Source organism: Odocoileus virginianus, chromosome 2 (genome assembly GCF_023699985.2).
Source record: "Odocoileus virginianus isolate 20LAN1187 ecotype Illinois chromosome 2, Ovbor_1.2, whole genome shotgun sequence".
In the NCBI taxonomy this organism is placed as follows: domain Eukaryota; kingdom Metazoa; phylum Chordata; class Mammalia; order Artiodactyla; family Cervidae; genus Odocoileus; species Odocoileus virginianus.
The window spans coordinates 64,560,072-64,587,103 of NC_069675.1; the positions used below are offsets into that span (position 1 = coordinate 64,560,072).

The 27,032-nt window shown below is 44.0% G+C and overlaps 3 protein-coding genes and 2 pseudogenes across 13 annotated transcripts in view; 2 read left to right on the forward strand and 3 right to left on the reverse strand.

Moving 5' to 3' along the window:
* AAK1 (AP2 associated kinase 1) overlaps window positions 1–10,052 on the reverse strand; it is a 173,285-nt gene extending 163,233 nt beyond the window's left edge. For 4 of the 11 annotated variants that reach the window (XM_070480575.1, XM_070480547.1, XM_070480538.1 and 1 more), the window contains exons 1-2: window positions 9,669–10,051; window positions 8,988–9,373 (exon numbers count right to left, since the gene is read on the reverse strand). In XM_070480575.1, coding sequence (XP_070336676.1) covers window positions 8,988–9,153 — 166 coding nt within the window. In that variant the 5' untranslated portion in view covers window positions 9,154–9,373; window positions 9,669–10,051. Of the gene's footprint in view, window positions 1–8,987; window positions 9,374–9,668 lie in introns of all 11 variants that reach the window. The other 7 variants (XM_070480581.1, XM_070480568.1, XM_070480553.1 and 4 more) reach the window with 4 other exon arrangements.
* Window positions 10,053–14,205: 4,153 nt separating this feature from the next.
* On the forward strand, window positions 14,206–15,759 carry LOC110148881 (DNA methyltransferase 1-associated protein 1 pseudogene; annotated as a pseudogene).
* A 6,566-nt stretch (window positions 15,760–22,325) lies between these two features.
* On the reverse strand, window positions 22,326–22,791 carry LOC110129463 (large ribosomal subunit protein uL29). The gene has a single exon (XM_070473481.1). The coding sequence runs from the start codon at window positions 22,754–22,756 to the stop codon at window positions 22,385–22,387; it is 372 nt and encodes a 123-aa protein (XP_070329582.1). The 5' UTR covers window positions 22,757–22,791; the 3' UTR covers window positions 22,326–22,384.
* A 3,010-nt stretch (window positions 22,792–25,801) lies between these two features.
* On the forward strand, window positions 25,802–26,242 carry LOC139037159 (translation machinery-associated protein 7-like). The gene has a single exon (XM_070473485.1). It carries the CDS (start codon window positions 25,868–25,870, stop codon window positions 26,060–26,062), a length of 195 nt encoding a protein of 64 aa, XP_070329586.1. The 5' UTR covers window positions 25,802–25,867; the 3' UTR covers window positions 26,063–26,242.
* A 15-nt stretch (window positions 26,243–26,257) lies between these two features.
* Window positions 26,258–26,826, reverse strand: LOC110148875 (small ribosomal subunit protein eS7-like; annotated as a pseudogene).
* Window positions 26,827–27,032: the final 206 nt, after the last annotated feature.

The window sequence follows — 27,032 nt, forward strand, 5'->3', positions numbered from 1 at the left end:
GCAAAGGTGCAGAACTAGATGTGTTCCCTAAAACAAGGTTCCTCGAAGACGGGTCCCAGAGAAAAGACTCAAGAACAATGCCACTCCAGAAAATCTCGTCTAACCACTTCAGTCCTCACTGCTCCCTTTCCCTCAACCATCCCTAAGTTAGAGACTACACCACACACTCCAGCATTTCAATAGCTATTGTCTTGCGGGGTGCACTTGCTTCCGGTGTGTTGGTCACGTCAACTGGGAGGGCAGGATCTGAGGCTTCCATTACTTCTTTGCCACAGCATTTCTAACAGAGCTGGGAGAAAATATGCTCAGTAAACTTTGCTCCTCCTGGCTGGCAGGGCTAGCTGTGTCTCATGCACTCTGTGTTATACCTACAGCCCTCACTTCATGGTCACAGCAACCCTACAGAGAGAGGAAGGACACTTACTATGAACGAGGAAGCAAAGGCTCACAATGGTTAGATGACTACCTCAAAGCCAGATGGATAAGCAGTGTAAGTGGAGGAACTTGAACCCAAGATCATTAGCGGCAAGTATTAGACTCTCCTGAAAATTCTTCCTCGTACAAAGGATTATCAATATCTTCTCCCATAACATTCTGACCTTTATTATCCCTTCCCAACTGAACCTTGTTTTGAGCAATTCAAGCCAGAAAGTGCTTCGGCCACATTTTGGGGTTGCTCAGATATGGGAATATGGGGAGAATTTTTTTGAGCTCCTAATTCACATTTAGTCAGTGGACAGCACTGTTACAATCCCCCCAGCCACACAGACCCGCCATTCTACCTCTGCTAGTGTGTTGGTTTATTCTGGAAGTAGTTGTTTTACACAGAAAATTACATAGAGACTTTTAACCATAATAAGTTAAGAAAGACTGCTGGCTTGCTGATTCTGAGAAAATGAATTTAAAAATTAAGTGACATGCCTGAGTCACACAGCAAACTAGACCCTTCTAAGCCATGCTGACTCCTCTCTTTCCCCACACTGACCACCATATCATGCTGAAGACCTTACCACTGCTGAATTCTGGGGTTGGATAATTCTCTGTTGAGGGTGGGGGTGTCGAGTGCATGGTGGGACGTTTAGCAGTATCCTTGGTCCATACTCACTAGATGCCATGATTACCCCCTCCTGTGACAATCAAAGGGGGCTTCCCCCGTGGCTCAGCAGTTAAAAATCCACCTGCAATGCAGGAGCCGCAGGAGTATGGGTTTGATCCCCAGGTTGGGAAGATCCCCTGGAGGAGGGCATGGCAACCCACTCCAGTATTCTTGCCTAGAGAATCCTATGGACAGAGGAGCCTGGTGGGCTACAGTCCATAGGATTGCAAAGAGTTGGACATGACTGAAGCAACTAAGCATGCACCCACACATGTGACAATCAAAAATGTCTCCAGACATTGCTAACTGTCACAGGGGCGGGGCGGAGGGGTGGGTGTAATCACCCTTGCTCCCCTGCTCTCGACCAGTGGTCTTCAAACAGAGGTACAACAATCCACTGGGTTTAGAAAGAAAACATGAGAATATTTATAGTAACTGCCATCTTAAAAAACAAGATTAAAAAAAAAAAAGACAAGACCTCATCTTTACTAATATTTAATACAAGATCCCTCTCTAGCACTCCCAACTCCCATTGAGTCCAAATGGCAGTCACACGCCTCCGAGAGATCCGACGGGATCCTGGGGGAGGGGGAAGCTCTGCAGCAGAGGCTGAGATGCACCGTCCATATGCTCAGTTAAGTGCCTTTACTGATTACATTTGTTTTCAATGGATTAGCCCTCATAAAACAAACAAGGGGATTAAAAAGATTCCTGAGAGAAACCTTCGATAGAAGATAACACAAGCATACATGAGCAACAGGAGAATGTTCTGCGTGTCCTCTTCATTAGTCACACGATAATGCAGAAACAACCACAGTCTAATAAGATATGACAGGATTCACCAAAACCTGACTGAGGTTATTTCAAGGATGGATCTTCATCCACTATCATAAGTGATGCACATCATTTTAAGTATATACTGTGCCTTCAGATTCCAGCTAACAATAGCAGGACATGACATAAATAAACAAACAGACATAAATAAAGGGATAGACTGTTTGTAAACCGACAGTGCTATTCTATTGAAAAAGTTTATGAGACTATTTTTCTAAACCAACACTGCCCACTACAACTTTGAGATGATGACATTTTCTGCATCTGTGCTGGTCAGAAGTGTACGCAGTAGCCACATGCAGCTACTAAGCAAGTGAAAAGTGGCCTGATGAATTAAACTTTTATTTTATTTCAGATAATTTAAATTTTAATAGCCACATGTGGCTAGCGGCTACTTTATTGGCCCACACAGTCCTGAACCACTAGCCCTGGACCACACAGTCCTGGACCACTGTTACCTCAAAACACCCAGCTCGCAGTGAGCAGGGCATTTTTCCTGTTTTTGTATCTTTGGCCATGTTATTCTTTCTGCCTAGAATGTTCTGTTGACCCTGTCCATCTAGCAATAAGTTCTTATTTTTGAAGACACATTTCAAGTATCACCCTTCGTTAGCTTTCCCTGACTTCTTTTCACCCAAAAATCAATGGTCCCCCATGTCTGTTCCCCTGGCCCTGGTCACCCCTCATCTTGGCACTTAGAGCTATTTGTTCGTGTGTCTGAAGTTCTGTGAGTTCCTCAAGGTAGAGCCGTGTCTTATTTAATCACTGCATGATATCCAGCACACAGTGGGTGCTCAGGAACGATTACTGAACCAACAAACCCAGGTCTCCCAACCACCCCGCAGGGCTCCCCCACCACACCGCACACACCAGAAGGTGGCTCCAGAAAAGGAGGCTCAAGGCTAGGCTTTGCTACTTCAAGTGCTGGATGCTACTTCAATAGACAATTCCATTCCTATGATTATCCCTGTTTGGCTCCTGCAGATGCAGATGTCACAGAGATTTCTTAAGCAGCTCAGAAAGCATCCTTCCTTTGAAGAGGACAAGATGAAGGTGCACAGTTAGTCCCCTTTCTGAAGTGTCAGCTTTCAAAGACGGCAAGTTAAAATGATTGCTCTGATGCAGGAGTATGTTTTCATGTGTACTTTATTAGTATTTACTGAGATTTTTCTTGTGTACTCTACCCGCAGTTTTAGCTCCTGAGGTATAAGTATAGCCTCCTCCCAGACCCTCCTACTCAGAACCCATGGGAAACTGATTCTCTCTTCACAACCTCTCATTAAGTGAGCTTGACTTTGTTAGAAAGACCAAAGGAAAGGCTTTGAGCACGCAATGGCTTATTCTGGATTTCATTTCTGAATTCTAGATTTGGCTATATTTAGCAAAGCTATAACCGTCATCATGCCTGAAGCCAGGAAGAGGACACCATTCACAAACCACCCCCTGAAAATCTGCAGTTGCCACTAAAAGACCAGACTTCCCAGCAGGCAAAGACATCTGAAGTGGGAGGGGTCAAATTGGTGATTGCGTCAAGAGAAGACCTCACAGGCTTCTAGCCAACCTCCCAGCCTGCCTCTGAAGCTCTCTGTGACCTGATTTCCTTTTCTTTTCTCTCCAACACACCTTCTGCTCTGGTCAAACATGCTCCTTTTCTCCCCTGTCCATTCCTTCCTGTAACACTGGTCATCCCACTCCCCTACCTGCTTCAGCTTCAAGCTTCTTGCATCTATTTGAAGCTTCAGGACCTCTCTTTCCCAGACACCAGCCACCTCCTCGCCCCACTATTGGCAAAGGGCTGAGGCATAGAAGGAAGCACTGCCTACTGGACAGCTAGTCAACAGTTACTCGGAAGGCCCAGGGCCTCTGGGGAAAGTGAGCAGCCAGCGCAGCCAGGGAGAAATGTAAAAGAATTTCCTTCTACCACATTGTGTCCTTCTTTCCTTGATTCTGGAAGGGAAACTTGTACCAACCAAAATGACACCACCAGACTAGCTGGTATTCCCAGAACTCACCACACTGTCTCCCCACCCCACACTTTCGCACATGCTATTCTTTCTGCTTGGAAAGGCTTGGGTAGCCCTCATGGAGAACCTCTGGGTAATTTACATTCCTGTTTAAATGACACTTCATCTGGAAACCCTCCGCCCCAGGGCCTTTCTCCTTTATCATCTCATAACATCTTTTTACCATGTACTCTATATCCAGGACCATGCTAAGTGCTGGACACTAATCTTAGGATTATTTGTTGGTTTATATCAAATCTGTCAACCCTGAATAATCATTGAAAGGACTGGAGCTGAAGCTCCAATACTTTGGCCACCTGATGTGAAGAGCTGACTCACTGGAAAAGACCCTGACGCTGGGAAAGACTGATGGCAGAAGAAGGGGACAAGAGAGGATGAGATGGTTGGATGGCATCACCAACTCAATGGACATGAATTTAAGCAAACTCAGGAAAATAGAGAAGGACAGGGACGCCTTGCCTGCTGCAGTCCATGGGGTCACAGACAGTAAGACATGACTTATTGACTGAACAACAATGAGCTCCTTAAGAGCCAGGCCCAAGTTCCATTCATCCTCTAGCTTTGTAATCTAATACAGTGCCTGATACAGAGAAGGCACTGACACTCCCTAAATGAATACATGCATGCATCATACTGATACTGCTAATACTTATTTCTGACATACACACATATAGATACACACACATTTGTTGGTTTAGCTGGTTTCACATGTAATTTTTAAGTGTCACCACTTTGCACTGTAAGTAGGAGAAACTGTCAATGCTTACTGCCACAGAGACTTAACTGGATAGTTCTCATTAACCCTAGACCTGAATTCTTTTAGTGGAGGTCAAAATACTGTCCTGAAGGGCCCCCTTGTCCACCTTATATAAACCCACGCAGTTCTGGAATGTTGTTTTGGACACAGCAGGGAGTCAACATTTACCTGAGTCTGGAGCTTAGGTGTAAGGCCTCGTTCAGCCAAGGAGGTGTGAAAAAGCATAGCTTCTCAGACCTCCTTTGAGCATTGCTCCACTTTTCCCATTGAGCTTATTCTGGAAGCTTAAACCAGATCTTCCCTTGACATCCCACACCCTTTACCTCAGACAGAATTCAGTATCTCATCATGGTATCTTTCCTGAGGAAGCTAGAGAAACAATATCCAACCCTGAGCCAGCCAAGACAAAGCCAGACCCTCTGAACTAGTGATGCAGAGCCTTCACTTCCCCAGACAACCCCCCCCCAGGACTAGTAAGTGAGACGTGGTGAGCAGGGCTGAAGCCACTGATCTTCTGCTCCCGCAGCTTGTCCGTAGGGTTCCTGCGATTCCCCCCTATAAAGGACAGACCAAACCCACATGAGAGAAAGAAGGATGGTCAGCAGGATGAGGTGGTAACAGGGTCTGTGCTTGAAGTCCACTGCATCACCCCTCCCTGAATTACCTGGCCACTGCCCTGGGCACCTGATGTACAACTCCCATCAGCCTGAGACACCTCTGGCTAGGAGGGGTGTCTAGGTCAGCACCTGGGGCCTTAAAGGAGCACGGCTACCCCAAACATCTCTTGACCCCTTAGCCATGAGGCCTCTGCAAAGAACATTTGGCTCTGTCCACCCACACTGGGGGGCGGGGGGAGTAGCTGCAGTCAAGCTAGCCTTCACATTGCCCCTACTCCTCCTTAACTATCTGCCTATATGGCTGAAAAATAGTAGCTCCCAAATATTGAACATCTGAAAAATGTTAAGTAATTTAGATACGTCGCCTCATTTAATCTTCAAGACTGCTCCCTAGGGCGGTGGCTCTGAAACTTCAGCTTGCAGCAGAATCTCTCCAGGAACTTGTTAAAGCCCAACAGCCACAGTCTCTGGGGTGAGGCCCGAATTTGCATTTCTAATAAACTCCTGCACGAGATGCTGATGCTCCTGACCCAGGTGTCACACTTTGAGAGAGATCAAAGAGAGGCTGTAATTGCTTACCCAAGGTTTCACAGCTGGTCAAGAACAGATCCAGAATTTGAACCTGGATCTGGGGGCTTCCCTGATAGCTCAGTTGGTAAAGAATCTATCTGCAATGCAGGAGACCGATGTTCGATTCCTAGGTCAGGAAGATCTACTGAAGAAGGGACAGGCTACCCACTCCAGTATTCCTGGGCTTTTCTTGTGGTTCAGCTGATAAACAATCTGCCTGCAATGCAGGAGACCTGGGTTCAATCCCTGGGTTGGAAAGATCTCCTGGAGAAGGGCAAGGCTACCCACTCCAGTATTCTGGCCTGGAGAATTCCACGGACTGTATAGTCCATGGGGTCGCAAAGAGCTGGACACAACTAAGCGACTTTCACTTTCACTGCCTGATTCCACAGACAGCACTGGTAAACACCTCACTGTAGGAGTGAAAGTCTGCCTTTGTCTTGTTTTCCTAAATTCACTGGCAGCTCCTCAAAGGCAGGCATTACACTTTAAACCTCCCTATATCCTCCTTCTCAGACCCTAGTAGTACCTTTGTACTTGGTGGGTACTTCACAGGTACTTTGTATACTGGCTCCTCCATAGCTATATACATCTGTGTGTGTGTGTGTGTGTGTGTGTGTGTGTGTGTGTGTGTGTGTGTGTGTGTGTGTGTGTGTGTGTATTAGTCACTCTTTGTGACCCCATGAACTGTAGCCTGCCAGGCTCCTCTGTCCATGGAATTCTCCAGGCAAGAATACTGGAGTGGGTTGCCATGCCCTCCTCCAGGCGATCTTCCTGACCCAGGGATGAAACTCATGTCTCTTTCATCTCCTGCATTGACCGGCAGGTTCTTTACCACTAGTGCCACCTGGGAAGCCCAATATACTTCTAACAGCCACAAATTCAAATTCAAATTCAATTAGAGTCAAAGAACATAAAGAGGGCAACACTGCCAAACCAAGTTTTCCATGGCCCTCCCACTTGCTACTCTGAGTGTCTGTGCCGTAACTGAACCTGGATAATTCCAACTCATCCTTCAGTCACTTCCTGCAGCAAGCAAGTCTTGGCACTCTAAAACTGGAAGCTGCTGCACCCTAAGTTAATCTCCATGATGGCTCATATCACTCCATTTTAACTGGCTGTTTTCCATCTCTCAAAGTAGTATGTAAATTCTAGCATCTAGTTTTAAATTGTATTCCCCAGAGCCTAGCACAGTGCCTGGTATATCGCAGACATTCTATCACTGTTTGTTGAATGAACGAATGAATGAACACAGAGCTGCAAGCTCTCAATTCCATTTAAAAATAAAAGGGCATGATGTGCAGTTCTCAGGGATGAATTCTGGGGAAGAAAAGGGCAGCACAGATGGAAAATTTGCCTTTTCTCTTCCCCATCAACTCAGACTGAGAAGTGGCACCGCTTAGGGTTACCTCCTCTCTAACGAGACAACATCCTAGCTGAACAAAATGTTTCTGGACTGTAAGGTCAGCAGAGGCTGATGAGAGGGAAGGAAGGAGCTTGGCACCCCCTCATTCCTCCCAATTTCTCTCTCACAGACACACTCCTTCTCCATTTCGCCATCCCACTGCGGGCCAGGGCTCTGGCACAGGGATGAGACACATCAGACTCAACGGTGAGGAGCTGGCAGCGGGCATAGAAGCATCTCCCATCCTGCACCGAAGCCCACAAGGAGGGATCCAAAGGGACAGTGACTCAGACCCCGGATCAAGTCCAGCTAGAGCAGCAATGAGAATGGAAAAGAGCGACAATTTCATAAGGATATCCACTGCCAGATTTTTTTTTAAGACACTGTTTTTAAAGTAGAGACTTCAGCCATAACCCCAGAAAACTGGGCCCAGCTGAATCCCATGCTGATACAAGCCGAGAGCCTGACACCGCTTCTTCCTTCTCCAAGCCCACCAGCAGCAACACTCACTGTGACAGGCAGTTCCCGGGACTGGGTCAGGACCCTTGCTCCAACCTTAGGTTGCAAAAAGTCTCCTTCCCTAGCAACTGAACTGTTCCCCCACCATGCTGCATAAATATAGGCCTCCCCTTCCCCCATCCCCTGTCAGCCGATAAAACAACCTACAGCAGGTTGGCCCCATCCAATTAGTTTGAATAGCTTCATGCCAAGGAAATTGCTGCTTTTATTCAAAATAAAAGCACACTGGGCAGGCAATGGGCTGTGAAAAGTATGAGTCTAGCATAATTATGAAGGTCAAGGTTAAGGTTACCAAAAGAGACATGCAATAATTTCCAGAAAGCCTGGGGGATAAAGATATATATCTACATATCTGTAGATATACAGAAGAACACACATGTAGGGAATTTACATAGTAGATCTAAATAACACCCTCTCCAACAGAGAAAAAGCAAAAATCCGATGCCACTCTCAAGTAATTCTTTTGGCAAAACACACACACACACACATACCCCAAAATCAAAAGAATAGGAAGAAGAGGGGCTCACTGGACCAATTTCAAAATAACCACATTCATTCCATGTAATTTCTGTTATCCAAACTGTATCCTGGGGACCTGATTACTGTTAGGTCAGGAAACAAACCTAGTCAAAGCCACCAAGAGCCTTGGCTCTTGGAAAAACACCTTCTGATTCCCTGAAAACCCTCTCTTCCTTCCAAGCCCTGCTCAAGGGAGAAGGAAAGTTGGGTAGGAGGAGAAACCCCTCTTCAAGGTTCACCAACCCCACCCTGCAGCCCTCACATCAGTATTTCAAGTTTTAGGAGGATCACAAGCCCCACACCCTACATCTGATGTGAAGCTTTGCACTTTCACACATACGTTTTTCTCGTCTGATCTTCACAATTCGATGAGGCAGGCAAGAACTGTCTTGTCAATTTTTTTTTCTTTAATAAAAGGCCACCGAGGTAAACAATTTCTGGCAAACTCCCCCCACCCCATAAAGCCCTGTCACTCTGAAATCCCCGTTTCAAATTTCTCAAGGACAAGGATTTACAGGGCAAGGGGAGGGAGAAGGGAGGGTCAACTGGGCAAAAGCCATTCATACATTCAACAACTGGAAACCAGAGTCTTGCTGCATCAGCACAAGATTTTAATTTACGGCGCACCGAAAAAGTCCCACCATACCTTCCGCCAGCACCTCGTCCACAGTGACCTGCTGTCGCCCAATGCCAAAGACCCTTCCGATGTAGCCGCTGCCCAGGCCCGAGGTGCTGCCCCCTCCTCCGCTGGAGCCGGAGCCCAGGCCAGAGCCGCCCTGCTCTCGCCTGGAGTCGAAAAACTTCTTCATCATGCGAAAAGGAAGCAGGAAAGCAAAATACCGACGGTTTCTGGATTTTTTTTTTTTTTTAAACAAGAGATCCAAGGATTTCTTCTCGGATTTCAGCTCGGAGAGGAGCCACCCGAATCCGGCCGTGGGGGTGGGGGCTGAGGGAGGATGCCTATAGGAATATGCGTGTCAATCGCGCGGCGGTCCCCTCCTCCTCAAGAGAGCGATTCGTGTAAGTTTAAACCTGTGATGACAGAGGAAGAGAGAGAGGATGAATCAGTAACACACTTAAAAATCCAACTGCTGAGTCCTAGGGGAAGCAGAAGCCACCATCCTGGCGAAACGCTTCATGAATTTTCTTAGAAAAACCCTGGGGCTGAGAACGCGTCCTCGGCCCCAGAACCCGGGACTCCCTTGCCCTGGGCTCTGAAAAGGGAGGAATTCGGGCCACCTCGGGCAGCGCTGACCCAGCGGGCAATGCCTCCCCTCCTCCCCGGTCTCCCTGCCGCCCCGCGAGGCAGCATCCCGGCGGCACCCACTTGAGATGGCTCGGCGGCCGGCGCGCAGCTACCAGCTCCGCAACATTGTCACGGCCGCCGGGCCGGCCTGCGACGCGGAGAGGAGGCGGCGCTGCAGCGAGAGCCGGGGCCGCATTCGGCGCCCGCCCGCCCGCCAGCTGATCCCCGGAGCGCCCGGCGGAGACTGACCCGCCGCCCCTCCCCCGCGCGCGCTCCCGCCCGGCTCCATCCACCCAACCAGGAAGTGAACCGCCGCCGGAAGTGCCTCCCCGAGCGGCAGGGCCAGGGGCTGAGGCCCCTGGCGGCCTCCACTCTGTCACCAAGAATGAGAACGCGTTGTCGGAGAGAAGGGGAGTGGGGAAATGGGGTCTCAGTGAGGAGAGAGTTTTGGAAAAGAACGTTGATATTGCCCGACCCGTAGAGCACCATGGGAAAGGTAGTTCTCTGCAGCTTAGCGGCTGGACTACAACTCCCAGGATGCCCCTGGAGGAGCGAGCGAGGCGGCTGCGGTGGCCTTCTCCGCCACGGAGGTGGTTAGCGGGGTGGTGCATTTGTGGGATTCGGTTATTTAAACACATCCGGTAAAGAAACTGCCAGGGACTAGGGTTTCCACCCTGCTGCATGTTCCACCCTTCTGGAGCCATCTTATTTGCGACTTGCCCTCCCTGCACAAGGGATTCTGGGGATTGTGGTTTCCAAATGGATCGAGGCTGACACCTGAAGGACGCGGCTTAGCCGCTTAGCCCCTTGTGGGTCTTGCGGGGCTTACCTACGTCACCTGGACAGAGGTGGAAGACGGAGGGCGATCGGGAAATTTTCGCTGGCCGTTGGTGCCTGGCCACACCTCAAAGCTAACCCTAACATAATAAAACCAGAGCCCTTCCTCCTCCCAACTTCAAAAGCAGCTTTTGCTCACAGATGTTGAGAACAGGCTCAGCGGTCAGCTCTGGGCTAGGCACTGTGAAAACCCTTAATAAGACGGTGCCTTTTCAGGAAATTTGCAGGCGAGACTCAAACTGAGAAACTTAGAGAGCGTATGTGCGGAGCAAATCATGGGCTACCAGGCGACCCAAACCCTTGGCTCGACCCCAAACTTCGGGGCTTGTCTGACGGTGACCCTTAATTCTTCCACCTTTTCTGATGCAGTGGTTTTGCCTGACCTTCATTTAACCCCCGCCCACACGAGAACTCTAGACTGACTTATGTCTTTCCTCTTCAATATTCCCGTTTTGATGCTTATTTTACCTTGTTATCGCCCAAGTGCGCAGAATGGAGGTGGACAGTGTGGCTTGCATCTGTCAAAGGCAGAAGATTTGGACCCCTCTTGGTACCCTTCTCCATCCCTAGATTTCCTGATAGATGATGATGACAGTAGTGCCAAATCCTTTCCCATCCCCCCTCCCCAGATACATGATTTTTCAAATCCCTGAATATAAGTTATTTCTCACCTCCACTTGCTCCCTATTTCTGAGACAGCCCTTTTGGCTTGTAAATTAGTCCTAGAATTTTTTCTGCAGGCATTTGAGAAAGGTGCTCCAGGGCGGGGGGAGGTTAGGGGGATGGTGTTCTTGATTTCTCTTAAGTGAAATTTAAATTTTAAACTGAACTGTGACTGAATTGACAGAGGTTTCTGCTGCTTCCTCTTCCTTCTCTTTTTTCTCCTGCCTCTTTTCTTTCTCCCCGTTGTCCTCCTCCTCTTTCTTTTTTGTTCATCGTGGTTTAAGTAGTATGGTAGTTAAACTTCCTGTGTAGAGACAGCATCTTTTCTTCCGGAGGGAGTCGATGTTATCACCTCAGTTCACAAATCCTCGCAGCCACCTCCAGGGCAGAACGCAGCACCTGCTAAGACATTCCCTCGAAACAAACCCGCAGGAGGCATGTTCTCTGCACTTTCCTTAAAAGGCTAAATTTTTTCCAAGAGAGTTTGGAATGGATCTTGAAATAGATGGGAGACCTAATTTGAAATTAGATTCATTGACCTCCATCTTTCTCTGCACCTATTGATCTTGGCTTTTTTAAAGAAGACCTGTTGGGTCCTAGAATCTGTTACTATCTCAGTTTTTACTTTTCTAAACTTTCCTGTTAACCAGACTAGGCCAGAATTCTGCAGATCCCAAGTCTTACTTGTAAGATACAAAAATGTGTTTCTATCTTGTAGAATTAAGGTAGCTAACATGTATTCTTTGAGCACTCATCTGGATGCTTTGATCAGAATCTGAGGGAAGAAGTTTCACCAAGAAGAAAAAGAAGGAAAAAACAGAAGACTAGATCTTTTTGTCTTCCATTCTCTTGGAGACTAATGGCAGTTATACCAACCAAACCACAATTTTTAATGCTTTACATGTATTGTTAGTGAATTCTCATAACAACAATGTGAAATAAGGTACTGTAGTTATTTTCACTTTATAGATGGGGCACTGAAGCATAAAGATAAGTGACTTGCCCAAAGTCACACAAATAGTAACTGGCAAAACCAGGACTCAAATCCAAACATTTTAGCTGTAGAACCCAGTGCTTAACTAGCAACACAATACTGCCTACTTAAAGTAAGAAGCAAATCTATAAACAGCATGGGACCAGGAGACAGGAAACCTCTACCACTCCATAGCTATGCCCCTAGACCACTTAGAACTCTGGACCTATTTTCTCAGCAAAAAATCGATAGCTCTCTTACAACTTTTAGTAATTCTCTAGTTCTTAGTGCAAGATAATCAGATCAACCACTGTAATCTCAAAATTCCTAGCACACTTAGAAAAGTATGATTTGTCCTACCTGGCCTTGCATTTCTATTCAACTTTTCAAGTATATTGTCACCTCTACTCAGAATCAGGTAACAGTCGTCTACTTATCTCCTTGAACATCCAATATGATAGTTTATATAGAGTGTGTCCTTACCAGTATTTAAATAAACCAAATAATCGAATTCAAATTAAATGTGACACAGAAACATTCTGATTAGGGTGGAAAGATTGTTTTGAGGTATTATAGACCATTTTGAACTTTCTCTAAGAGATACTAATGAGAAATAGCCAATTGAAAGGAAAAGGAGGAACGACCCTGCTGGTCCAGTGGTTAAGAATCAGCTTTGCAATGCAGGGGACACAAGTTTGATTCCAGTTGGGGGAATTAAGGATCCCAGATGCCTTGGAGCAACTACTGAGCCCACGAGTCCCTGGGTCACAAAGATCTCACGTGATGCAATGAAGATCCCACATGCTACAACTAAAGACCCAACGCAGCCCAATAAATAGGTGAATTGTTTTAAAAAAAGGGAAAAGAAACTGATATTGACTATGTATCTTCCACATGCTAATTGCTAAATTAGGCACTTAGCATATCACCTTGTTTAATCCTTAATGGATGCTGATCTGCACCTCTGCAAAATAGATACTATTATCTATTACATCAAAGTAGATACTATTCTATCAATACTATTTTCCCCAATTTTATAAATGAACAATGAAAATTTTGTTAGTAGCAGTGGAATGCACATGGTTTGTTGGGTTTGGAGGAAATAATTTTGCCTGTGATATGGCTAAACCATGTCACAGTAAAACCCAGTTATGGCCAATGTGTGGTTAATTCCTTACAGGAAGTCAAAGAGAAGGGGACCAACATTATTTAAGGACATTAACTAAGGGCTACACTGCAGTGGATATTTAATCATATCATGCAGGCTTCACAAGACACTTATCAGTGTGGAAACAGGCTGACTGGGGTTAAAGTATGTCAACTGTTGCTACACACAGCCTGGTAAGGGCAGAACCAGAATTACAATCTGACTGACCTCAAAACCCAGTCATTTTCTGGACACCACATAGCTGTTCTATGTTGCCATCTTTTAGTCCAATGGAACATATTAGAAATGCAAATTATCAGGCCCCACCCAGATCTTTTGAATAGGAGGGAGGGGCAGAGGTGACAATCTCTTTTCACCAACCATCCTGGTGATTTCTGATACATTTTCAACTTTGAGAACCCTGGTTTAGCAGAAGGGACAGAGTAACAACCACTTGTTTTCTTTAAAAAGACTTCTTGGTTTTTGGTTTTGTTTTCTGAGTAGAAAAGTAATTATATAATCATCAAAGACAGTATGAAGAATAGAAGTCAACTCACTCTATTTAAAGTCAACAACTTTAAAATCAGATATTTAATACTGAATTTTTTTTTTGCATTCACTGTTTTTATAAAGCTCAAATTTTCAAGAATCTCTGAATATTTTCCAGTCCAATGCTCTATTGTAGATCTAAGACCCCTTTCTCCCTTCAGTTGCCCTGTAAATCTTTCGACTACGCCTTCTGCTGTGTCCTGCTACTTACTGTTACTACAGCACTTTAGATGTACATTTGGCCCCCTATATCTGAGGGCTGCACACCGGAGGATTAAACCAAGCACAGATGGAAAATATTCAGAAAAGAAAATTATAGAAAGTTCCAGAAAACAAAACTTGAATGTACCTTGGCCAGCAGCTATTTACATAGTATTCACATGGTATTAGGTATTTTAAGTAATTTAGAGATGATCTAAAGTATATGGGAAAGACAGAGATCTCTTCAAGAAAATTAGATGGTCCGCGGCTTTGAGGAGATAGTGGAGCCGCTGGGCCACAGCCGGGAACCCTAGGTGTGGAGGCTCTGAGACTTAGGAGACAGCTGGGGCCTTTGGGGAGACTCAGGCACTGACCCTTGACCTCAGGGCGCTCCCCCATCCTTTGGGCACGATGGCTACAGGCGCGGATGTCCGGGACATTCTAGAACTCGGGGGGTCCAGAGAGAGATGCAGCCTCTGGGACCATCAGTAAGAAGGACATTATCAATCCGGACAAGAAAAAGTCCAAGAAGCCCTCAGAGACACTGACCTTCAAGAGGCCCGAGGGCATACACCGGGAGGTCTATGCACTGCTCTACTCTGACAAGAAGGATGCACCCCCGCTGCTACCCAGTGACACTGGTCAAGGCTACCGCACAGTGAAGGCCAAGTTGGGCTCCAAGAAGGTGCGGCCCTGGAAGTGGATGCCATTCACCAATCCATCCCGCAAGGATGGAGCCACGTTCTTCCACTGGCGAAGGGCAGCAGAGGAGGGCAAGGACGACCCCTTCGCCAGGTTCAATAAGACAGTTCAGGTGCCCGTGTACTCAGGAGTACCAGCTCTACCTTCATGACGACGCTTGGACAAAGGCAGAAACCGACCACCTCTTTGACCTCAGCCGCCGCTCTGACCTACGTTTTGTCGTTATCCATGACCGGTATGACCACCAGCAGTTCAAGAAGCATTCTGTGGAGGACTTGAAGGAGCGGTACTACCACATCTGTGCCAAGCTTGCCAACGTGCGGGCCGTGCCAGGCACAGACCTCAAGATACCAGTATTTGACGCTGGGCACGAGCGACGGAGGAAGGAACAGCTGGAGCGTCTCTATAACCGGACCCCAGAGCAGGTGGCGGAGGAGGAGCTGCGCAAGATTGAGGCCCGGAAGCAGGAGCGGGAGAAGCGCAGCCGGGACCTGCAGAAGCTGACCACAGCGGCAGACACCACTGGCGAGCAGCGGCGCACGGAACGCAAGGCCGCCAAGAAGAAGCTCCCCCAGAGAAAGGAGGCTGAGAAGCCGGCTGTTCCTGAGACGGCAGGCATCAAGTTCCCAGACTTCAAGTCTGCGGGCATCACGTTGCGGAGCCAGCGGATGAAGCTGCCCAGCTCTGTGGGACAGAAGAAGATCAAGGCCCTGGAACAGATGCTGCTGGAGCTGGGTGTGGAGCTGAGCCCAGCGCCCACGGAGGAGCGGGTGCACATGTTCAATGAGCTGCGGAGCGACCTCGTGCTGCTCTGCGAGCTCAGGCAGGCCTGCGCCAACTGCGAGTGTGAACTGCAGATGCTGCGGCACCGGCACGAGGCGCTGGGGTGCTGGGCGGCCCCACCACCCCGGCCTCGGGCTCACCCCCGGCCCCAGCCGAGCCAGCAGTGTCTGAACCTGGTCTCGGCTCTGACCTCAGCAAGGACGCCATCATCGATGTGGTGGGCGCACCCCTCACGCCCATTTCGAGGAAGCGGCGGGAATCGGCCTCCAGCTCCTCTTATGTGAAGAAAGCCAAGGAGCCATGAGAGGCCCCACAGGGTGTGGGATGCTGCTGTGTAGAGCTGCTGAGCTGGAAAAAAGAAAAAAAAAGAACATTAGATATACCAAGGGAACATTTCATGCAAAGATGTGCTCAATAAAGGACAGAAATGGTATGGACCTAACAGAAGCATAAGATATTAAGAAGAGGTGGCAAGAATACAGAGAAGAACTGTTCAAAAAAGGTCTTCACGACTCAGATAATCATGATGGTGTGATCACTCACACTCAGCTAGAGCCAGACATCCTGGAATGTAAAGTCAAGTGGGCCTTAGGAAGCATCACCCTGAACAAAGCTAGTGGAGGTAATGGAATTCCAGTTGAGCTATTTCAAATCCTAAAAGATGATGCTGTGAAAGTGCTGCACTCAATATGTCAGCAAATTTGGAAAACTCAGCAGTGGCCACAGGACTGGAAAAGGTCAGTTTCCATTCCAGTCCCAAAGACAGGCAATCCCAAAGAATGCTCAAACTACTGCACAATTGTACTCATCTCACACACTAATAAAGTAATGCTCAAAATTCTCCAAACCAGGCTTCAGCAATACATGAACCATGAACTTCCAGATGTTCAAGCTGGTTTTAGAAAACGCAGAGGAACCAGAGATCAAATTGCCAACATCTGTTGGATTATTGAAAAAGCAAGAGAGTTCCAGAAAAACATCTATTTCTGCTTTACTGATTATGTCAAAGCCTTTGAGTGTGTGGATCACAACAAACCGTGGAAAATTCTGAAAGAAATAGGAATACCAGACCACCTGACCTGCCTCTTGAGAAATCTGTATGCAGGTCAGGAAGCAACAGTTAGAACTGGACATGGAAAACAGACTGGTTCCAAATAGGGAAAGGAGTACGTCAAGGCTGTATATTGTCACCCTGATTATTTAACTTATATGCAGAGTACATCATGAGAAACGCTGGGCTGGAAGAAGCACAAGCTGGAATCAAGATTGCCAGGAGAAATATCAATAACATCAGATATGGAGATGACACCACCCTTATGGCAGAAAGTGAAGAACTAAAGAGCCTCTTGATGAAGGTGAAAGAGGAGAGTGAAAAAGTTGGCTTAAAGCTCAACATTCAGAAAACTAAGATCATGGCGTCCAGTCCCATCACTTCATGGCAAATAGATGGGGAAACAGTGAAAACAGTGGCTGACTTTATTTTTCTGGTCTCCAAAATCACTGTGGGTAGTGATTGCAGCCATGAAATTAAAAGACTCTTGCTCCTTGGAAGGAAAGTTATGACCAAACTAGACAGCATATTAAAAAGCAGAGACATTGCTTTGTCAACAAAGGTCTGTCTAGTCAAGGCTATGGTTTTTCCAGTTGTCATGTATGGATGTGAGAGTTGGACTATAGAGAAAGCTGAGCGCAGAAGAATTGATGCTTTTGAACAGTGGTGTTGGAGAAGACTCTTGAGAGTCCCTTGGACTGCAAGGAGATCCAACCAGTCCATCCTAAAGGAGATCAGTCCTGGGTGTTCATTGGAAGGACTGATATGGAAGCTGAAACTCCAATACTTTGGCCACCTGATGTGAAGAGCTGACTCATTTGAAAAAACCCTGATGGTGGGAAAGACTGAGGGCAGGAGGAGAACGGGACAACAGAGGACGAGATGGTTGGATGGCATCACCAACTCTATGGACATGGGTTTGGGTGGACTCCAGGAGTTGGTGATGGACATGGAGGCCCAGCGTGCTGCAGTTCATGGGGTCGCAAAGAGTCTGACACAACTGAGCAACTGAACTGAACTGAAAGTATATGGAGGATATACATAGGTTATGTGCAAATACTGTGACATTTCATATAAGGGACTTGAACATTGGCAGATTTTTGGTATCTGAGAGGGTTCCTGGAACCCACCCACCTTGGATTCTGAGGGATGACTATACCTACATTTATAGCCCATATCAATTTGTACTGTCATTATTGGTTTACATTCATCTTTCTTTCCTTAGCAACTGACACATATATAGTGAAGTGAAGTGAATTGAAAGTTGTTCAGCCGTGCCCAGCTCTTTGCGACCCCATGAACTATACAGTCCATGGAATTCTCCAGGCCAGAATACTGGAGTGGGTAGCCTTTCTCTTTTCCAGGGGATCTTCCCAACCCAGGGATTGAACCCAGGTCTCCCGCATTGCAGGCGGATTCTTTACCAGCTGAGCCACTAGGGAAGCCCTGGTGATACATAGCGAGTGCTCAGTAAATACTTTGAACAAATGATTCATAATTTAATGAAAAATAAAATAAATTAGCTGAAGCATATTCAGTCCTTCTTTTCACCCTAGATAATATACATGTTTCAATGCTGTTCTCCTGAAACATCCCACCCTCTCCTTCTCCCAGAGTCCACAAGTCTGTTCCATACATCTGAGTCTCTTTTTCTGTTTTGCATATAGGGTTATCGTTACCATCTTTCTAAAGTCCATATATATGTGTTAGTATACTAGATTGATGATTCCTAATTAGATTGAACTCTAATAGTCTGATTAACCATAGACATGTTCTCTTAGCAGAATTCCTTCATCACAGATGTTGTTAGATCTGAAAGTCCAAGTTTGATACCAGTGAGTCTCAAGGGATTATAAGTATATATTAATATATAATATATTAATAAAATATAAGAAACCTCTTGGATAGCATGAAAAGCAGCTGAAACAACGTTCTAGGTCTCTCATATTTCCCCTTCTCCTGCAGTTCATTTTCATGTCATTGATTAAACATCAGTTTATCTTGGAATTCTCATCCTTTCTCCAGCAACTACCATTTTTCTGTATCTCTTTTCAGCAAAATACTTCAATGCAATTTTCTATTCTTGCTGTCTCTACCAATTCTCCACGTTACTATGTCCAATAGACAGCTCTCAGTCCTCATCTTCTGTTAAAACTCAATTTATTTAAACAAGGAGAAAACAGTTCACTCTTTCTCTCACCTACCCCTCCCATCTTTGGAAATCATCAATCCGTTCTGTGCATCTAAGAGATATATACATATATGTGTAGCAGAGATCACACAGTATTTGTCTTTCTCTGTCTTACTTCACTTAGCATAATGCCCTTGAGGTCCATTCACATTGTGACATGTGGCAAAATATCCTTCTTTTTATGGTTGATTAATATTCCATTGTGTATATATACCATAATTTTCAGTTCATCCATCAGTGAATACAGGTTGTTTACATAGCTTGGTTATTGTAAATAATGCTGCAATGAACAAGGAGGTGCATATATATTTTTGAATCAGTGTTTCTTTTATTTTCTACAGATTAAATACCAGAAAGTGGAATTGCTGAATCATATGGTAGTTCTAATTTTAATTTTTTTGAGGAAACATCATATTGCTTTCCATAGTGGCTATCTATTACATTTTGATAGGTTGGGATGGTAATCATTTTTTTCATTGTCATTGTTTAAGTAGTTGCTGTTTAGTTCCTAAATTGTGTTCAACGGTTTTGTAACCCCATGGACTGTGTAGCCCACCAGGCTCCTCTGTCCATGGGATTATTTAAGTCACTGTTGTTGTTTAGTCACTTGGTCGTGTCCGACTCTTTATGATCTCATGGATTGCAGCACGCCAGGTTTCCCTGTCTTTCACCATCTCTCAGAGCTTGCTCAAACTCATGTCCAATGAGCTGGTGATGCCCTCAACTATCCCATCCTCTGTTGTCCCCTTCTCCTCCTGCCTTCAATCTTTCCCAACATCAGGGTCTTTTCTAATGAATCAGCTCCTTGCATCAGGTTGCCAAAGTATTTGAGCTTCAGCTTCAGCATCAGTCCTTCCAATGTATATTCAGGGTTGATTTCCTTTAGGATTGACTGATTTGATCTCCTTGTAGTCCAAGGGACTCTCAAGAGTCTTCTCCAAAGTCAGTGAAGACTTTTTCAAAGACATTCTTTGATAAAAACTCTCCTTGAACAGACTTGAGTCAGTGCCTTGGAGTCCTTTTTTTTAACTAGACTTTGACCTTGGGCTCTGTCTTTGGCCCAACTAGTCCAGTTTTAGCAAAAATCCTGCTGAGTCAGTTTAGTAAAAATCCCTCAGCCTTGATATTTACTCTGGATATCTGGTCAAATTCCTTATCCTTCACTCTCAGCATCTTATCACCTTAAGCTGCCTTAGGGCAAGAATCCTATTGAGTCTGATCAGCAAGAATCCCCCTAGCCTTGATGTTTCTTCTTAGTAATTTTCCATCCACTGATCCCCACCTGCTCCTTGACTATAAACCTACACTTATCCTGGTTGGTTTGGATTTGAGCTTAGTCTCTCTCCCCTACCACCAAATCTTAATTGCAGTAGTTCCTCTTGAATAAGTCTTCCTTACTGTCTTTGACAAGTGTCATGAAAATTTTTTCTTTAACGTTACATTCACTCATTTATTCATTTGTTGTTTTATTAAGCCCCTATTTCTTGCCAAAACTGTGCTAGAAACTGGAAATATAATGACAAATAGGTTGACATATTCTGTTCCTTACAGAATTTATAGCCTAAAACTTATTGGTTATGTATATTTCATTTTAAAAATATGTTGTTAATTTTTCTGTTGGGGCATTCATTTTTAAGAACTGATTGAAAATACTCTTTTATTTATTTATTCATTTGGTATGTACTGAACTCCTCTCATATACTAGGCACTATTCTAGGCATAGGCAATATGATGTGGAACAAGATAAACAAATTTTCTGCTTGTAAAAGAGCCTACATTAGGATCAGGGTAAGGAAAACACAGTAAGTAAGCAAAGTCAAGAAAAATGTTGGATAATGATAAATGCCATAAAATGATTAGAGAGATGTGTGATAGAAATGGTCTGAGTGACTAGATTAGATGTGCAGCTCTTTATATATTAATGATGTTCATTAAACCTGTTGTCACGTACATAGAAAACACTTTCCCCCAGTTTGATCTTAGGCTTTTAGAATTTTTGATGAAGGGTTATTTTAAAAATTTTTTTCTAAGTAAAATAACACATGATCATTTTGTAAAATCTAGAAATAGATAAGCAGGAAAAAGAAAAGCAGAAGGAAGAAGAAGAAGAAAAATAATTAATCTCATTACTCAGAGGGCTTCCCTGGTGGCTCAGATGGTAAAGAATCTGTCTGTAATGCAGAAGACCCAGGTTTGATCCCTGGGTCAAGAAGATCCCCTGAAGAAGGGAATGGCCACCCACTCCAGTATTCTTGCTTAGAGAATTCCATGGACAGAGGAGCCCGGTGGGCTACAGTCTGTGATTTCACCCTGCCTGTATATTTTGCCTTCCATCCTTCTTGGTCTGATCCCACCCTCTCCAACTCTTAACTCCACTCATAAGTCAACTCAACAGCAGTTAGATGGATATTCTCCCTGTCATTCTCAGTACACATGTATATAACCTAAGGATGTGTGTGTGACTAGTTTTAGTTGGTAGAGAAAATACTTCATTAAAACCAACTTTTTCCACTACATAGAAAGACCTCTGAGGTCTGCCAGTCACTGAGGATTCTATAAAATGATAAGCAAAAACAGGCATGAGACCTGCCTATTTTCTACTTGTATTTATATTCCATTTTTCTTTTGGCTTCTCCTTGGTTTATGTTATATTTATTTATTTACTTAATTTCGATGTTTCTAATTATTTAGACAAATGGTATATTTGCTTTTTCTTTCTTGTTTCAAAATACAACTATTTAAAGCTAAAAGCTTTGATTTCAATAAATAGAGCTTTCATGTGTCACAGAAGTTTTAATTTTTCTCTAATCTTTATTTAAGATCTAAATACTATTACATTTTACAATTTTTGGTCCCTCTTTATCCCAAGGGTTTTTTAAAGTCATGTTCAGTTTTTCGTCTTATTTTGTGTTTAAGAGCTTAGAATAATATAAATAACAATAAGAGTACAAGCTCTGGAGTCAAACTACTGGATTTGAATCTCAGCCCTGTCATTTACTAACTGTATAAGTCAAGGTTCAATTAGAAAAGCAGAAACCACGCTAAGTATTTCAAAAAGGAGATATTAAATGTAGGGAATAGCTTACACAGGTGTTGGACTACTAAAAGGAAAAAAAAACAAAAACAGAGGCTAAGGTAACCAGAGATTCCTAATTCCAGGAAAAAGCTTTCACCTTATGTTAGTTGTTACTATTATGAAATTATTATTTTGTCTTTCAGTAATAGATTTCCCCATTTGAATTGTTTTGAAACCACAATTTTAAAATATATTGATGAAATTTTTCACTTTATTTAAATACCACCAAAGTATTCTTTTATAGCATAATCTTTGAGGGTTTTTTTGAGTCATGTCTCAGCTGGAAATATGAGAATGATATGCTTTTAAAGTTTATCTTTAAATGATCTGCTTTTAAAAGTTATCTGTGAATGTCTTTTTGTTTCTTTTAAAAGTGAAAGAGAAAAAAAAAAGTGAAAGAGAAGATGCACTGGTTTGCCATGGAATTGCTGGATACAATTTTTTCCCTCAAATCTTTAGAAATTTCTCCATTGTCCTCTAATTTCTTTGTTGAGGAAGAGTCTAAAACCGTCCCCATTTTTGTCTCTTTGCAGTAAGTTTTAGTGTAGGATTCTTTATCCTTAAATTTTTCTTTTCTTTTATTTTATTTTCAGTGGTCTGTCTGTTTTATTGACAGCTGGAAGCTCAGGCCTTGACTGCGTACTTCCGGAGGGGGTACAGCCGCTCCTTCCGCTGCTGCTTCTTGGTCTTCAGGTTCTCTTCATGCTTGTTGAGCCGGCGGCGCATGGCACGTGTTTTCTTGGGCCGCAGATCCAGGGGCTTGTACTTCTTGCCCTTATAGAATTTCCTGAGGTTCTCCTTCTGAGTCTGGTTAATGACGGTCAGTACACGGGCAATGGATTTACGAACCACTCGGATCTTGGAGAGTTTGGAAGCCGCGCCGCCTGTCACTTTAGCCACGCGCAGCTGGGACAGTTCCACCTTCAGGTCCTCCAGCTGTTTCAGCAGCTCCTCCTTCTTCTTGCCGCGAAGGTCTCGAGCCTTAATCTTGGCCATGGCTGTATAGTCCGCCTCCGCTGCCTTCTCGGAGGGAAAATATCCTTAAAATTTTAAATTCACAAGGATAGGTCTATGTAATACGTGCATGCATGTTGTCACTCAGTTGTGTCCAACTCTTTGAGACCCTATGGACTGTAGCCCGCCAGGCTTCTCTGTCCATGGTATTCTCCAGGCAAGAATACTGGGGTGGGTAACCATTCCCTTCTTCAGGGGATCTTCTTGACCCAGGGGTCAAACCAGTGTCTCGTGCATTGCAGGCAGATTCTTTACTTCTGAGCCACTGGGGAAACCTTATCTATGTAATAATTTATTTTAAATATGCCTGCAGATTCAGGTATTTCTTTACCTCATGGAAGTTTTCTTCTATTATATGTTAAATTATAATTTTTTATTATTTGTTTGAATTTTCTTTTTAAGGTTTCATTTATGTCAAAGTTATATTTGGCATAATTTAAAGAGTCATCAAGTTCACTCTAGTTTGTCATGAAAAACAGCAGTCTCCTCCACCTTACTTTGTTTCTCCCTTCCAGGAATTAGTTATTTTCACTTCTCTTAGCTGATTATTTTGATTGTTAGCTCTTTGTGTTTAAACAATATGTCTTTATTGCTACTTCTAGACTTTTTACTCTTTGTCCTAATCTATTGATTTCCCACTGTGGTACAGAAAGAACTTTGCTTTCTTTTTTCCTCCAGCATCCTCCAAGTTTAATTACCCTTCCCATGTCCATCTTCCAGTATAACTATACCATAATTTTGATTAGATTAATAGTGTTTACATTATTATTAATAAGTAAACACCATTCACAGGGTGCTCCCCTGGTGGCTCAGACGGTGAAAAGTCTGCCCACAATGCAGGAGACTCGGGTTCATTCCTGGGGTCAGGAAGATCCCCTGCAGAAAGAAATGGCAACCCACTCCAGTATTCTTGCCTGGGTAATCCCATGAACAGAGGAGCCTGGCAGGCCACAATCCATGGCGTTTCAAAGAGTTGGACAGGACTGAGTAACTTTCAAACACTATTCACAGATGAGCTATATGTTATGATTATTTCTTTTCTCACATAATCTTTTGGTTTTCCTAGCATTAATAATTGTCTTCTTTTTTTCATTTCCTTAGCTTTTCCTTCTTACTAATTCAAATTCTTAACCAACTGTCAAGATGTTTATTCACATTAGGTTTTCTATCAATTTCGTCTTCTTTCTAGGAACCTTCTGATTTACTTCAGTTTGGCTTAGGTGCCATCCTATGATCTCCTTTCACCATCATCTTAGGAATTCCCTCTGCCTTTCTCCTATATTTGAGCCTTTCTTTTCTCTATCCCGTGTCTTCTTCCTGGTTTATCCTCTCATTTTGATGGAGCATACCTCCAGTAGCTTCTCCAGAACAATGCACACAGGTAAATTTTTGGAAAATTACTATGCCTGACTTGTTTTTATTCTACTCTGACACTTGACTGATTATTTGACTACTATGAAATTCTAAGATAGACATTTTTTTCCTAGAAATTTTAAGATATTGCTCTATTATCCTCTAGCTTCCAGCTTTGTACTTGGGCAGTATAAAAACTTACTGATTCTTAAAACAAAAAAACAAAAAAAAACACTTACTGATTCTTTGTAAGTGAATCAGCCTCTCTCTCTTTCCTTACAGGATATTCTATTTGACCTTAGTAATATTCTGACAATATGTATCATTCAGTTCTGGAAATTTTTCTTAAATTATTTCATTGGTGACTTTATCACTCTGTTTTCTCCTCCTAAATTTGCTTTTCTATTTTCCATCTCTCTATGTTAATTTTTTTTTTTTTCTTTTCTCTCTCTTTTTGGGTTGAGTTTACTTTCTGGAGTATTTTCCTGGTAAGATATTACTTGTAAGGTTTTATGTTGTTGGCTAATACTGCTGCTCTTAAACTGGGCTCAGTTTCATTCCATCTCATGAAGAACATGATTAATATGAATTCTTTTTAATTGACATAAGATAATTATTCCTAATAGTTATAGGTGAGCCAGCTATATCCCTTCCCATTTGTCTTCTGATTTTAAGAAATCTCCACACTGTTTTCCATAGTGGCTGTACTAATTTGCATTCCCACCAACAGTGTAAGAGGGTTCCCTTTTCTCCACACCCTCTCCAGCATTTATTGCTTGTAGACTTTTGGAGAGCAGCCATCCTGACTGGCGTATAATGGTACCTCATTGTGGTTTTGATTCACCACTTGCTTTCAATTATTTCACTGAATATTTGTTTATCATATTTTAAATTTTAAGAGCTCTTTTTTTGTTCTTTAAATATTTTAATATAATCCTGTTCTTATTTCATGGACATAATATCTCCTCAAATATTAATGATTTTTTAAAAGTTTTCTTTTCCGTATATATTCTGCTTCCTCAAGTTGTCTTTTACTATTTATTTGATTGACTTGATCTCTTTATCTAATATCAAATATCTAGAGTCCATTTCTTTAAAAATAGGCTGGTGAGATTTTCTCAGAGAAGACACTTCTAATATCCTGCCTGGTGGGTGAAGACCTGGTCACCTGTGTTGGAGGATCCAGTTGGGGAAGCGACCTAAAGGAGCCAGTGTGCACCAAACAACCATCCCCTAATCTTCTCAGCTTCAGGGCTCTACTTTGGCTTTCCGCTTTGCTGTGTATTTTCCAGAGAAGATACCCTCTGTTTTACCCTTTTCAGACATAAACCTCCAGTCTCTTTCCGGAGCTGGAGGGGACAGTCACCTGGTCACTCAGTGTGGGGGAGAGAATCAAATTACTTCTTTAAGGTGTTTTATGGGTTGTTGGGAGAAGCTAATGGACACCTAGCCAGATGCCTTCTTAAACTGGGACTCAGTGTTTTCATTTTGAAAACCTGTTGTATTCACTGAAATGGACACATTAAAGAATTGAACTAAGATATACTTGTTATAATTGACATAAAACATAAATTGAGGTTCCTGAAATAGTTAAGGGGAGCAGTATGAGAGTCCCTGTCCCATCCTTACTGAGTCACTTACTCTTTTTTTTTAAATTGTGAATATTGATATAGGCGCAGGCGGCTGGAACGGGGAGCTCCGCTTCCGGTGGCAGGGTCTGGGGAAGGGGCGGCAGGCGCCATGTCGGGCCGCGAAGGTGGCAAAAAGAAGCCCCTGAGGCAGCCCGAGAAGCAAGCCAAGGAGATGGACGAGGAAGATAAGGCATTCAAGCAGAAGCAGAAGGAGGAGCAGAAGAAACTCGAGGAGCTAAAAGCAAAGGCCGCGGGGAAAGGCCCCCTGGCCACTGGTGGAATTAAGAAATCTGGCAAAAAGTAAGCTGTTCCCTTGTGCCTGAGGCAGTGATGACCCTTAGTTCCATTCCTGTTTAAACACCTGGATTCCCTGCCATGAATATCTGTTGCCGCCTATAGCTAGAATGAAGTGTTGTCTTGGAACCTATTGTACATTTAAGAATAAACTTTTGTAAAAAAACAAAAAAATAAATAAATAAATAAATTGTGAATATTTTATTTAGTCATTTTTGTTTACAACTGAAAGTCTGGGCATTCAAAATTAACATCCTTGCCCATGAGCTTCTTATAGACACCAGAAAATGTTTCAACTTTGTGTTTCACATTGTCTGCTGTGCTTCATCCAAATGAGCCTTTAGAAGCTGGCTGCTGTCCAGTTTGACTTGGATTATCTTGCCCACAATCTCACTTGGGAAAAACCAAGTCATCCAGGATCCCATTGTGCCCAGCTGTCAAAGCACAGCTCCTGAGATATTTTTGCTTATTTTTTTGTACAGCTTTTTTGAGTTGGCTTACGTAGACTTCTCCTCTGGACACTAAAGACAACATGCTTCCCCCTGAACTTTTTCTCCAGTTCACATACTAACTGGATTTGGGTTTTCTGAAAAGATTTCAGTTGAGGAATGGGAACAAAGATTGCAATAGCTATCTGACCACCACCAACTTCATCTTCTTGGCTCCTGTTGTATTCAGCTTCCTTAGTGGAGCCCTGAGTTCCAAGTTGATCTCAAACTCCTGGAGAGCCTGGGAGGTGCCAGATTCCAGCTCCTGCTTCTTGCCATCGGGCATCACAGTCTTAGTGCTCAGAACTGAAAGAAAGTGAAAGTGAAGTCGTTCAGTTGTGTGACTCTGTGACTCCTTGGACGGTAGCCCACCAGGTTTCTCCATCCATGGGGTTTTCCAGGCAAGAGTGTGTTGCCATTTCCTTCTCCAGGGGATCTTCCCCACCCAGGGATCGAACCCAGGTCTCCCACATTGCAGGCATACGCTTTACC